At 41.7% G+C, this 14,706-nt stretch overlaps 1 protein-coding gene across 2 annotated transcripts; it reads right to left on the bottom strand.

Annotated features, from left to right (window-relative positions):
• Positions 1 to 7,344: 7,344 nt before the first annotated feature.
• Positions 7,345 to 12,099, bottom strand: amer1 (APC membrane recruitment protein 1). 2 transcript variants are annotated; one of them, XM_024420213.2, is made up of 2 exons: positions 11,965 to 12,099; positions 7,345 to 11,223 (listed from the first exon to the last, which is right to left on the bottom strand). In XM_024420213.2, exon 2 carries the CDS (start codon positions 11,111 to 11,113, stop codon positions 8,372 to 8,374), a length of 2,742 nt encoding a protein of 913 aa, XP_024275981.1. In that variant the 5' UTR covers positions 11,114 to 11,223; positions 11,965 to 12,099; the 3' UTR covers positions 7,345 to 8,371. The 2 variants fall into 2 exon arrangements, with proteins under 2 accessions (XP_024275981.1, XP_024275982.1); XM_024420214.2 differs by having other exon boundaries at positions 7,345 to 11,122; positions 11,965 to 12,089.
• Positions 12,100 to 14,706: the final 2,607 nt, after the last annotated feature.

Genomic DNA, 14,706 nt, shown 5'->3' with positions numbered 1-14,706 from the left:
TGCAGCGCCACGACCGGGAGGTCCGTGGGGTGACGCACAATTGGCCTAGCGTCGTCCGGGTTAGGGAGGGCTTGGCCGGTAGGGATGTCCTTGTCCCATCGCGCACCAGCGACTCCTGTGGCGGGCCGGGCGCAGTGCGCACTAACCAAGGTTGGCAGGTGCACGGTGTTTCCTCTGACACATTGCTGCGGGAGTTGTGTTAAGAAGCAGTGCGGCTTCGTTGGGTCGGAGGACGCATGACTTTCAACCTTCGTCTCTCCCGAGCCCGTACGGGAGCTGTAGCGACGAGACAAGATAGTAGCTACTAAAAAAACAATTGGATACCACGAAATTGGGGTAGCCAATTGGGGACAGTCATTCAAAAATCATGTCATCCTTATTATTTCCATGTAAATTCATATGTGATTTATTCAGACAAATTTTTACTTCTGAACTTTATGCAATGACTATATTTTAGTTATTAATTTATGTATCTTTTCTTCCACTTTGACATTAGAGTATTTTGTGTAGTGTTGACAGAAAATGACAATTAAATCAATTTTAATCCCACGTTGTAGCACATTAAAATGTGAAGAAATCTAATGGGCACTGTATATACTACACTAACACAAATATAAATGCAACATCCCCATGTTTCATGAGCTGAAATCAAATATATTTAAAAAAATCCATACGCACAAGAAGTGTATTTCTCTCAAAATTTTTGCACCAATTTGTTTACATCACTGTCAGTGAGCATTTCTCATTTGCCAAGATAATCCATCCACCTAACAGGTGTGGCATATCAAGAAGCTGATTAAATAGCATGATCATTACACAGGTGCCGCTTGTGCTGGGAATAAGAAAAGGTCACTCTAAAATGTGCAGTTTTGTCACACAACACAATGACACAGATGTTTTACGTTTTGAGGAACCGTATAATTTGCATGCTGACTGCTGGACATTCCACCAGAGCTGTTGCCAGATAATTTAATGTTAATTTCTCTGCCATAAGCCACCTCCAAAGTCGTTTCAGAGAATTTGGCAGTACGTCCAACCGGCTCACAACCCCAAACACACGTATGCCGTCGTGTGGGCGAGTGGTTTGCGGATGTCAATGTTGTGAACAGAGTGCCCCATGGTGGCGGTGGGGTTATTATACGGACAACGAACACAATTGATTTTTATTGATGCAATTTCAATGCACAGAAATACCATGATGAGATCCTGAGGCCCATTGTGAGACCCATCAATATTCCCAGTCATGTGAAATCCATAGATTAGGGCCTAATGAATTTATTTCAATTGACTGATTTCCTCATATGAACTGTAACTCAGTAAAATCTTTGATTGCATTTATATTTTAGTTCAGTATACAGTACATGTAGGCATAACAACATGACAGAATTTTCTGTTTTTATTATTTTATTTAATGTATATGAACTTTGACACCACTTTGATGTGTATATGGTCCCGTGTGGCTCAGTTGGTAGAGCACGGCACTTGCAACAGCAGGGCTGTGGGTTTGATTTTCGCGGGGGTCCAGTTGGAAAGTTGCTCAGAGTGTCTCTTAAAATGTATGTGACAAGTATATTGTCACCAATATACATTTATATTCCTTATTATTGAAAAACTGAGTTAAACAAACTACAGATGTGATGACCACTGAGTGTAAAATATGGGAAAGGTTTTACAATAGTAATATAATTCCAGAAATAAGGAAAATTTATGAAGAATCTATAAAACAGACCAGAAATAATATAAAAAGTCTCCCAATTATCCCATTGTTTTTAAAAATCTTTATCTACAAACAAAACAAATGTATAGATGATTTAAGTGCAAGGCAGCATTCTATTCTTCACAGTGCTAGAAAAAATGGTGCCGGGGAAATATCCCAAAATGCCAAGCAGTATATTGACATTAACATAAAATACATTTTCACAAACTTTGCCAGACAGATTCTAATTAGATAATCTATCTCCACTGAACAAAAATATAAATTCAACATGTAACAATTTCAAAGATTTGACCTAGTTACAGTTCATAGAAATCAGTCAATTGAAATAAATGAGGCCCTAATTTATGAGCTTCACATGACTGGGACTACAGAAACTAAGGTATCTGTTGGTCACAGATACCGTAAAAAAAAGGTAGGGGCGTGGATCAGAAAACCAGTCCGTATCTCGTGTGACCAGTTGATAAAGCTGTTGATTGTGGCCTGTGTAATGTTGTCCCACTCCCCTTCAATGGCTGTGTGAAGTTGTTGGATATTGGTGGGAACTGGGAATTGCGGTCGTACACGTCGATCTAGAGCATCTCAAACGTGCTCAATGGGAGACATGTTTGATGAGTATGCAGGCCATGGAAGAACTGGAACATTTTCAGCTTCCAGGAATTGTGTACAGATCCTTGCCACATGGGGCCGTGCATTATCGTGCTGAAACATGAGGTGATGGTGGCGGATGAATGGCACGACAATGGGCCTCAAGATCTCGTCACAGTATCTCTGTGCATTCAAATTGTCATCGATAAAATGCAATTGTGTTTGTTGCCCGTAGCTTATGCCTGCCCATACCATAACCCCACATCCACCATGGGGTACTCTGTTCACAATGCTGACATCAGCAAACTGCTTGCCCACACAACGTCATACACACGGTCTGTCATCTACCCGGTAGTGTTGAAACTGGATTCATCCGTGAAGAGCACACTCCTCCAGCGTGCCAGTGACCATTGAAGGTGAGCATTTAGCCACTGAAATCGTTTACGACGTCAAACTGCAGTCAGGTCAAGACCCTGGTGAGGACGACGAGAACGCAGATGAGCTTCCCTGAGGCGGTTTCTGACAGTTTGTGCAGAAATTCTTCAGTTGTGCAAACCCAGTTTCATCAGCTGTCCGGGTGGCTGGTCTCAGATGATGTGGAGGTCCTGGGCTTCAGTGGTTACACATGGTCTGCGATTGTGAGGCTGGTTGGACGTACTGCAAAATTCTCTAAAATGACGTTGGTGGCGGCTTGATTTAGAGAAAAGAACACAAAATTCTCTGGAAAAAGATCTGGTGGACATTCCTACAGTCAGCATGCTAATTGAACACTCCCTCAAAATGGCAGACATCTGTGGCATTGAGAAGGTGTGACAAAACTGCACATTTTATTGTCCCCAGCACAAGGTGCATCTGTGTAATGATCATACTGTTTAATCAGCTTCTTGATATGCCACACTTGTCAGGTAGATGGATTATCTTGGCAAAGGAGAAATTATCACTAACAGGGACGTAAACAAATTAGTGCTCAAAATTTGAGAGAAATAAGCTTTTCGTGTGTATGGAACATTTCTGGGATCTTTTATTTCACCTCATGAAACATGGGATCAACCCTTTACATGTTGCATTTATATTTTTCAGTATCCAGTACCAATCAAAACTTTGGACACACCTACTCATTCAAGAGTTTTTTCTTTATTTGCACTATTTTCTACATTGTAGAATAATAGTGAAGACATCAAAGCTATGAAATAACACATTTGGAATCATGTAGTAACCAAAAAAAGTTCAACAAATCAAAATATGATTTATATTTGAGATTCTTCCAAGTAGCCACCCTTTGCCTTGATGACAGCTTTACACACTCTTGGCATTCTCTCAACCATCTTCATGAGGTAGTCACCTGGAATGCATTTCAATTAACAGCTGCGCCTTGTTAAAAGTTGATTTGTGGAATTTCCTTCCTTCTTAATGCATTTGAGCCAATCAGTTGTGTTCTGATAAGGTAGGGGTGGTATACAGAAGATAGCCCTATTTGGTAAAAGACCAAGTCCATATTATGGCAAGTACAGCTCAAATAAGCAAGAGAAATGACAATCCATCATTACTTTAAGACATGAAGGTCAGTCAATCCAGAACATTTCAAGAACGTTCAAAGTTTCTTCAAGTGCAGTCGCAAAATCCATCAGGCGCTATGATTAAACTGGCTCTCATGAGGACCGCCACAGGAAAGGAAGACCCAGAGTTATCTCTGCTGCAGAAGATAATTTCACTAGTTAACAGCCTCAGAAATTGCAGCCAAAATAAATGCTTCAGAGTTCAGGTAACAGACACATCTCAATATCAACTGTTCAGGGAAGATTGCATGAATCAGGCCTGCATGGTTGAAATTGCTGCAAAGAAACCACTACTAAAGGACACCAATAAGAAGAAACACACGCAATGGACATTAGACCGGTGGAAATCTGTCCTTTGGTCTGATGAGTCCAAATGTGCAATTTTTGGTTCCAACCTCCGTGTCTGTGAGACGCAGAGTAGGTGAACAGATGATCTCCACATGTGTGGTTCCCACTGTGAAGCATGGAGGTGGTGTGATGGTGCTTTGCTGGTGACACTGTGATTTATTTAGAATTCAAGGCCCACTTGACCAGCATGGCTACAACAGCATTCTGCAGCGATACACCATCCCATCTGGTTTGCGCTTAGTGGGACTATCATTTGTTTTTCAACAGGACAATGACCTAACACACCTCTAGGTTGTGTAAGGGCTATTTGACCAAGATGGAGAGTGATGGAGTGCTGCATCAGATGACCTGGCCTCCACAATCAACGGACCTCAACCCAATTGAAACAGTTTGGGATGAGTTGGCCAGCAGAGGGAAGGAAAAGCAGTGCTCAGCATATGTGGGAACTTCTTCAAGACCGTTTGAAAAGCATTCCAGGTGAAGCTGGTTGAGAGAATGCCAAGAGTGTGCAAAGCTGTCATCAAGGCAAAGAGTGGCTACTTTGAAGAATGTAAAATATATTTTGATTTGATTAACACTTTTTTTGGTTACACATGATTCCATATGTGTTATTTCGTAGTTTTGATGTCTTCACTATCATTCTACAATGTAGAAAATAGTAAAAATAAAGAAAAACCATTGAATAAGTAGGTGTCCAAACTTTTGACTGTTGCTGTATATCTGTTCTCAGCAAATGGATTGGTTGTGAATACAAATTCAACCTCACTTTTTTGAATACTTGCAGAGGTACTACAGAATACAAATCTATTGAACAAATAATTACTTTCACATCAAATTCTGTCAACCCCCCCCAAAAGAAAGACAGCTAACAAATGCCCTAACCACAAAAAATACAATGGTTAACTGATGCATGATGAAATACATTCTAAAATGTAGCCTAAAACACATACAGTATATTGTAATAGTTAATAGATTACCATTTGTCTTTACAAAAATTTAAGACATTATCAATGCTGTTCTCTATACATTTGGTATCTCACAAGGTTAATTGACCTGCGATCCAAATCTGCATGTCGAGGCGGCATCTTATAATTACATCGAAATTACAATATAATACCATCCTAAGAGTTTACAAGCACCGTCCTAGACTGTAGTCAAAAACTTTCTGTAAAGAAAGTCAGAAAAAAGACTTTAAAGGCTAGATACAACTTTAGTCAGTGACATTTTATTTTTAAACTCTGCATCGTTGGGAAGGGCTCTTAAGGACGCCTTTCACAGTAAAGTCTACACAAGAGGTATTCTGTGCATGTGACAAATTTAATTTGATTTTAAATGGACCACGTAGTTTACAGTAATTACCAATTCACAGTACCTACCAATATGTGTAATACGTGTTGTGTGTGGCCTAACTCTGGGCTGTACAAATGCAAGGCATACTCAGGCCTGAACATTTTAATGAAAGACTGCATGGGAGAGCCTCTATTATGACTGTTCACAAGACAACACAGTATGATAGAACAGCAACACAAATAAGGATTATACAACAGAGTGAAATACTTGCAGTAACAGACAATCATTCTATTTTCAGTTATGCAAACATACTATATGGTGTCTTTGGTGGTACATAACATGTATACCACATTTCAATACTAAGTGTAGAAGAGGTTTCATTACATTTCTGGGAATTTGCTTAGGAAAGTATTCAGACCCCTTGACTTTTTCCACATGTTGTTCCGTTACAGCCTTATTCTACAATTTATTAAATTCAATGTTTTACTCAATCTACAAACAATACCCTATAATGACAAAATGAAAACAGTTTATTTTATTTTAAATACCTTATTTACATAAGTAATCAGGCCTTCTGCTATGAGACTAAATAAAGCTCAGGTGCATCTTGTTCCATTGATCATCCTTGAGATGTTTCTACAACGTGATTGTAGTCCACCTTTGCTAAATTCAATTGATTGTATGTGATTTTGAAGTTCACACCCGTCTATATTAAAAGGTCCCAGTTGACAGTGCATGTCAGAGCAAAAACCAGGTCGAAGGAATTGTCTGTAGAGCTCCAAGACAGGATTGTGTCGGGGCACAGATCTGGGGAAAGGTACCAAAAAAATGTCTGCAGTATTGAAGGTCCCCAAGAACACAGTGGCATTCATTATTCTTAAATGGAAGATGTTTGGAACCACCAAAACTCTTCCTAGAACTGGCCTCCCGGCAAAACTGAGCAATAGGGGGAGAACGGCCTTGATCATGGAGGTGACCAGGAATCCGATGGTCACTCTGACAGAGCTCCTCTTTGGAGATGGGAAAACCTTCCAGAAGGACAACCATCTCTGCAGCACTCCACCAATCAGGCCTTTATGGTAGAGTGGCCAGACAGAAACCACTCCTCAGTAAAAGGCACATGACAGCCCGCTTGGAGTTTGCCAAAAAGCACCTAAAGACTCTCAGATCATGAGAAGCTAGATTCTCTGGTCTGATGAAACTAAGATGGAACTCTTTGGCGTGAATGCCAAGCGTCACATCTGGAGGAAACCAGACACCATCCCAACGGTGAAGCATGGTGGTGGCAGCATCATGCTGTGGGGATGTCTTCAGGAACAGGGACTGGGAGACTAGTCAGGATTGAGGAAAAGATGAACGGAGCAAAGTACAGAGATTCTTTATGAAAACCTGATCCAGAATTCTCAGGACCTCAGGCTGGGGCGAACATACACCTTCCAACAGGACAACGACTAAGCACACAGCCAAAACACCACAGGAGTGGCTTTGGGACAAGTCTGAATGTCCTTGAGTGGCCCAGCCATAGCCTGGACTTGAACCCGATCAAACATCCCTGAAGACACATGAAAAGAGCTGTGCAGTGACGCTCCCCATCCAACCTGACAAAGCTTGAGAGCATCTGCAGAGCAGAATGGGAGAAACTCCCCAAATACAGGTGTGCCAAGCTTGTAGCGTCATACCCAAGACTAGAGGCTTTAATCGCTGCCAAAGGTGCTTCAATGAAGTACTGAGTAAAGGGTCTGAATACTTCTATAAATGTGATATTTCCGTGTTTTTTTCCATAAATTTGCAAAAATGTCAAAAAAAAAAGAGGTTTTGCTTTGTCATTATGGGATATTGTGTGTAGATTGATAAAGGGAAAAAAACGATTCAATCAATTTTAGAATAAGGCTGTAGCGTATTAAAATGTGGAAAAAGTCAAGGGGTCTGAATACTTTCCGAAGGCACCGTGTGATTGTTACATTTAACAGGATGTACCATATCCAGTTTGTCTTCCTTTAATGGTGAAGTCTGCCTGCTGCTCATAGTCCACTGGCCTTACAGGCAGGGCTTTAAAGTGCACATTTGCGACTAAATATTTTGCTGTGCGACCTCAACCTGGAGTTTTAATTTGGGAGCACCAGTGCAACAAAATAAATAACTTCATTTTATTTGTATAATTTTTGTAATAAGGCTTCTCGTTTCCCCGAGTCCAGATTCGTTAGCGTCATGCTTGCACCATTAATACAGCAAAAACTGCTTGATTCTAGCCCAAACAGCTCAAAAGAGCTAACCCATATTATCAGTGCAACGTTTGTTGTTGTTTTTTGTCACAGGTTGGGAGGCCGCATTTTACATTCATAAACCATGTCGCGGGACGTTCTAAAACTACTTGCGGACTGCATTTGTTTTACACCTTGTTCAGTCATGTTTGATACCTCATTAGCTAGCTAACAACCTGAAAACAGTATATCCAAACATTTGGGGGCACAGAAAGGAAAAGGGATAGCTTCTTCAGGAGATCCATGATCATAACAATGAACGAATGACGTCTTGCATGTCATCACAAACTTGATGCTCTTAAAGAGACGGTGTACAACATTAAATGTTAGTGAATTTACATTACGTAGAGACCTAATATTCCATAAATGACTTAATTTTAATGAGGTATTTATGTCAACATTTTTGCTTTTTATAATAAAAAAAGTGTTTACAGGGTTTCATATTCGTTTCTAGGGCACACCATGTGCTTTAGAAGTAGCTAGGCTATACTGTATCTTAACCAATTTTAAAAATCACATTTCTGGTGTTCCTACATTTTTAAAGTTAGTTTAGAGCCCTGCTTACAGAACTGCCAGACTCACAACCAAGGTTGAGGCATGTTATGATGTTGATTTTAAGGATGAGAGCTAACGGTCGATGTGTAAAAAAGGGCCTCACCACCACCATCTGATGCCTTAACTGATCTCCCATAGAGGGCATGGGGCCGACAGGATTCTGATTGCAAAGGAAGATGAGATGGCCTATGTAACGGTCCTGTAATCTGAGAGATATAATTACAGGATACACTGTCAGTCATTTTGCTAGCTGAGATCTGTTGAGATTTACAGTTTGGGACTTGACTGACAGGCTGACTGAATGATATCATTTGTCTGTTTTGAGTTTGATAGAGACTGTACGTCTGCTCTGTTCTTTTCCCATCTGTTCGTGGGTGCGTTACAGTCCCCTCAGTCTCTGGCTGCCATGACGGAAACATGATCTGTCTATTATCCCGGTTTTCTGAAGTGGAAATGTATCCATTATTTTTGCGGTGAAGCGAGGACACTCTCTTCGAGTCCCTTTCTGTTCTAGGGCAAGACGCTAGTGCTGCCCCACTCCCTAAATACATGTCAGTCATCTCTAACTCCAAGCTCTCTGTGTCCAGGGATCTACTCCTCCTATTTAAAGCCAAAGGACTCAGCAGAGGAGCCAGTGGACTCAACCGATTGACTTGTGTAAGGCTAAGGTGACGTGGCAGGCTGGCGATTCCCCAAGTATTACTGAGACTCTGTTCAAGGAGGTCAAACATACGTAAGTCACATTCAGCAAACGCATCCTTTTGCAGGTAGCTTTCTTCAAACACTTCATAAGGCGACGTGATGTATTCCTCCTCCATTACCATATCCATCTGCTGGTCATATTCCCCCTCGTTATCCATGTCCACGACATCAAATGTGACAATGGCTGGGAGGGCTTGCATGTTTTGGGCAAAGGGAGAGTTTGACTCAGAGCCTCCCATGCTTTCAGTTGAATTACTATAAACATGTGATTGTTTTGTGAAGTCCACTAGGGCTTGGGAGAAGCAAACTGTCTGGTCATCCTCCAAGTCATTCTTTGTTTTAGATAGATCATGATTTCCTCTTAACCGTGGGGACTGTGGCTTGTTTTGCTCAGAGTCAATTTCTTGTGATTGACATGTTGAGGTAAAGGTGCCAAAAACGGCATCTGACAATTTAGGGTTGCCAAGCATTTTCTCCCTATTCCCAGTTAGCCTGTCCTCTTCAATTAGACCCGTTTCAGGAGCGAACACAGCATTTACATCTTCACCACCACACTGAGCTGACAAGTCTAAAAACTCAAGTGGATCAGAGACGGGCAGCTTAGCTTTTTCAAAAGGTGGACTGATAAGACTGTCATCAGGCTCAAAAAGCTCATACAGCGCATCGCCACTATAACTGTCCCTTGGTAGTCTATCAGTCCTGATCCTGTCAACTTTGTCACGTCCGTCTTCATCTTGTCCTGGGGTGGTAGAGTCATAGTAACCCTCATCGCTGTTAGGAACGGACACTTGATTTTCGCTCTGTGGGGTCATGACATCTGAAGATGTAAGGGTGGTCTCTGTAACTCCAAGAGCACCATTGCTGTTGCTGCTGATGTCCATGGTATAGGAGCTAGATGGCTCTTCAGGTGTCATCCTAGGACTTTCACTGTGCTCTAGAAAGTCTTCTTCGTGGCTGTGGGTATAGCAAGCGTCCTCTGCAACCTCATTTTCCCAGAGGTCGTGGAGATAATCCCTGTCCACCTTAACAGGGGTGGCCATTTCTTCTCCTCCACCCTGGTACGTAACATAACAGGAACTCCGTTTGCCTGCATTTCGACTCCTTTCCGCTGAGCCTGTGCCCTGAGAATCTGCAATACTGTCGTCCTCTTGATCAGCTATTATGTCACCACAGCCAGTGAGTGAGTCAAAACTCTTTAGAGAGGCCACATCACCAAACATCAAGCTCATCTGAGATGAGCCAGCAGGCAGCTGGACGTTCACAGTAGACTCTAGGTTAGTCTTCAGGAAAGAATCTGGTTCTGTGTTTATATGGAGTGTCTCTACCATATCCTCACCTTTCTTCAGTTCCCCTATCAGAGAATCCAGACTCCCTTGTTTCACCAGGTCTTTCTTAGACACTATGACATCAACATGAATATATTCAGGAGCAATTGTCAAACAATCGTCAACGTTTGCCAAAACAGGCACATTGGATTCAGACAAACTGCCCAGGCACTCCATGTCATTTTGGTCAATGATATTCTGGGCAATAGGCACCTCTTTGTAGCAGACATGAGAATTCACAACCATTTCATTTTTTTCAAAATCACAATTTCTATTCTTTCTACGACGCCTGATGCTGTTAAAAAGTTCTCGCAAACCCTTTTTCTGCTGGGGAAGAGAGAATAACTTCTGATCACCAGTAGGGTGACCAAATTCCCTACAAGCCTTTCCAGCAGTATCTTTCTGGCTGTGGTACTCAAAATATCCTGCTGGGACATATCCAATTCCCAGACTGTCCTCCCAGTCTGCCTTGCTAAGTCCATCATGAGTTTTACTCTTGCTGACTCCCTTCTTAGAGGACCACTTGTTTAGATTTTTGTTCCTTCCCCCAAAGAAGTTTGGTAAAACACAGATGCTTTTGCGTCCTCCAAAGAATCTTAAGGCAGTCCTCCTCAGTTTCCCTGATGGCTGATGCTCAAGGGGTACAGCATCAGAAATGTCAGATGGAGGCTTCACCTCAGTCTGTGAATCCTGGTCACCCATGGCCATCTGCTCACAGCCAGCAGACAAATGCTTTGTATCACTTGCTGGCTCATTTCCGTCACAGTGCTCCATGGCAACAATCTACAGGAAGGTGAAGTGAACAGATATGAGCATGATGGTATCACCATCAGGTGCAAAGACTGCTGGCAATCAATCTTCCAAAACCATTTGCTTCCATTTTTCTGAAATGTAGGACAAAGGATTAGGCATAGAAGGATTAGATTCTGTGATATACAGTGATGGGCCTACATTATTCACTTTGGGCTTATTTATGGTGGTTTTCTTTACATCAGATGAAATAACACAAGTTTAGGTAATTATCTATCTACCTGGCAAAGCGTTCAGAACAAGTGTTATCCTATCTGCATAGAAAGTGTAAAGCTGACCATTGATATACGTGCAACAGGAACAGCGAAATAAACAGACAGCAGGACATATCCTAAATTGTTTTCGCTTGAGATAGCTTTCAATGAATCACCTGTTTTTGATGCAACATCATTATATAGACTAATTGTTTATGCAATACACTACACGAGAAAACAGAGATGCGTGACGTTTACCAAGAAGTCGTCAGGTTGGGACCACAAAGCAATGTGTCGTTAGCAGTGGCAGCTAACTAACGTTACCTTGTGCCTAATCTAAAAGGATGTAGCACTATCGGCTGCCTAGGCTAGCTACCAGCAAGTTATCGACCAAGCTAGCAATATTTAGAAAACGGAGTTGGCTGTGTTAACCTAGTTTGCTTGCTAGCTAGCTTCTTCAATTAAATAACATTTTAAACCCTTAGGTCGCCAGCAACAACGGCAATGCATGGCTGGAAAATACACGTTGACTAGCCTAGGAGACAAGCATTAAATTGAAGGGAAAAATTGCTATATTTCCAATAAGGGTTTATGGGGTGGGGGATATATAAATGAACCGACCTTGTTGGGCTTCTACACGCCAGAATTACAAAGAATAAATCCGAATCACTTTATTCAGTCGTGCAACACAAACAGTCCTGAGCCTCTTGTTAATGTACGCATTGAATTCTGGTAGTTGTCGTGAGAGCGGGGTGTGTCCTGGGGTCCAAAGAGGATCTAGAGTATATATTGAGCGGCTTTGCCTCTTCCTCTCTGATTGATCTTTTACCGGTAGTTCTAGATTGCTAAAGACCATTTATACCCCCCAAATTCATTCAAAGAGGATGCTCAATCTAGAATCATTTTGCCAACAAAACATTTAGTAAATAGTTTCCTGACTGACAATGTCTTTCCTTTGACATTGTCAGACTACATGGCTAATATAGCTCAATTGAATTGTTAGTACTGGAATATGTCATGCTCTATATACAGTGGGGCAAAAAAGTATTTAGTCAGCCACCAATTGTGCAAGTTCTCCCACTAAAAAAGATGAGAGGCCTGTAATTTTCCTCATAGGTACACTTCAACTATGACAGACAAAATGAGAAAGAAAAATCCAGAAAATCACATTGTAGGATTTTTAATGAATTTATTTGCAAATTATGGTGGAAAATAAGTATTAGGTCAATAACAAAAGTTTATCTCAATACTTTGTTATATACCCTTTGTTGGCAATGACAGAGGTCAAACGTTTTCTGTAAGTCTTCACAAGGTTTTCACACACTGTTGCTGGTATTTTGGCCCATTCCTCCATGCAGATCTCCTCTAGAGCAGTGATGTTTTGGGGCTGTTGCTGGGCAACACGGACTTTCAACTCCCTCCAAAGATTTTCTATGGGGTTGAGATCTGGAGACTGGCTAGGCCACTCCAGGACCTTGAAATGCGTCTTACAAAGCCACTCCTTCGTTGCCCGGGCAGTATGTTTGGGATCATTGTCATGCTGAAAGACCCAGCCACGTTACATCTTCAATGCCCTTGCTGATGGAAGGAGGTTTTCACTCAAAATCTCATGATACATGGCCCCATTCCTTATTTCCTTTACACGGATCAGTCGTCCTGGTCCCTTTGCAAAAAAACAGCCCCAAAGCATGATGTTTCCACCCCCATGCTTCACAGTAGGTATGGTGTTCTTTGGATGCAACTCAGCATTCTTTGTCCTCCAAACACGACGAGGTGAGTTTTTACCAAAAAGTTATATTTTGGTTTCATCTGACCATATGACATTCTCCCAATCTTCTTCTGGATCATCCAAATGCTCTCAAGCAAACTTCGGACGGGCCTGGATATGTACTGGCTTAAGCAGGGGGACACGTCTGGCACTGCAGGATTTGAGTCCCTGGCGGCGTAGTGTGTTACTGATGGTAGGCTTTGTTACTTTGGTCCCAGCTCTCTGCAGGTCATTCACTAGGTCCCCCGTGTGGTTCTGGGATTTTTGCTCACCGTTCTTGTGATCATTTTGACCCCACGGGGTGAAATCTTGCGTGGAGCCCCAGATCGAGGGAGATTATCAGTGGTCTTGTATGTCTTCCATTTCCTAATAATTGCTCCCACAGTTGATTTCTTCAAACCAAGGTGCTTACCTATTGCAGATTCAGTCTTCCCAGCCTGGTGCAGGTCTACAATATTGTTTCTATTGTCCTTTGACAGCTCTTTGGTCTTGGCCATACTGGAGTTTGGAGTGTGACTGTTTGAGGTTGTGGACAGGTGTCTTTTATACTGATAACAAGTCCAAACAGGTGCCATTAATACAGGTAACGAGTGGAGGACAGAGGAGCCTCTTAAAGAAGAAGTTACAGGTCTGTGAGAGCCAGAAATCTTGCTTGTTTGTAGGTGACCAAATACTTATTTTCCACCATAATTTGCAAATAAATTAAAAATCCTACAATGTGATTTTCTGGATTTTTTTTTCTTCTCATTGTCTGTCATAGTTGAAGTGTACCTATGATGAAAATTACAGGCCTCTCTCATCTTTTTAAGTGGGAGAACTTGCACAATTGGTGGCTGACTAAATACTTTTTTGCCCCACTGTAGCTTCAGTTACACCCTCAGTCAATAATATATGCATACATACATACATACATACATACATACATACATACATACATACATACATACATACATACATACATACACCGAGTGCACAAAACATTAGAAACACCTGCTTTTTCCATTACAGACTGACCAGGTGAACACTATGATCCCTTCTTCTTCTGTGGGTTTTATGGCAGACTACAAACCAAAAACATGTATTGCTGCCACCAACTGGACAGGTTGAAATCAAAACAAGGTCAAAAAGAAAACCGATACGTGATATGGAAACTAACTTAATCCAACCAAATAAAATGTACATTGACAAAACAAAACTCCCATTTCATCCTTATTTCAATTCCCCATATCTCCCTTCTCAGGTTCTAGAGTACGTCTTGTGTCAATATTCCATGTAAGTCCTTTGCCGAGAAATCCTTCAGCCCCAGGAACCGCTTTAGCTCTTCCACAATGATTTCTATCTTCCTGGACCTTCTCTCCACCTTGGCAGGGCCATTTATCACCATAGCCATAAAGACCACAAAGTTCACCTTCTTAACCTTTAAAAAGTCAGGATCCTTCTGGTGAAAGTCAACCCCTGCAGCCAGCAGTGAAGGCTTATAAACCACCATGGACTCTTCAAGTGCACCATTCACACCCTCAAAACCTTTTAACAGCAGCTGCATATGATATGCTCTGGACAGCCCTGACTTTGGCCACATCATTCTCTTTCACCCT

This window comes from Oncorhynchus tshawytscha, linkage group LG30 (genome assembly GCF_018296145.1).
Source record: "Oncorhynchus tshawytscha isolate Ot180627B linkage group LG30, Otsh_v2.0, whole genome shotgun sequence".
Lineage (NCBI taxonomy): Eukaryota > Metazoa > Chordata > Actinopteri > Salmoniformes > Salmonidae > Oncorhynchus > Oncorhynchus tshawytscha.
Note: the sequence above shows the minus strand (reverse complement) of the source record. Positions and strands in the feature narration are given on the sequence as shown.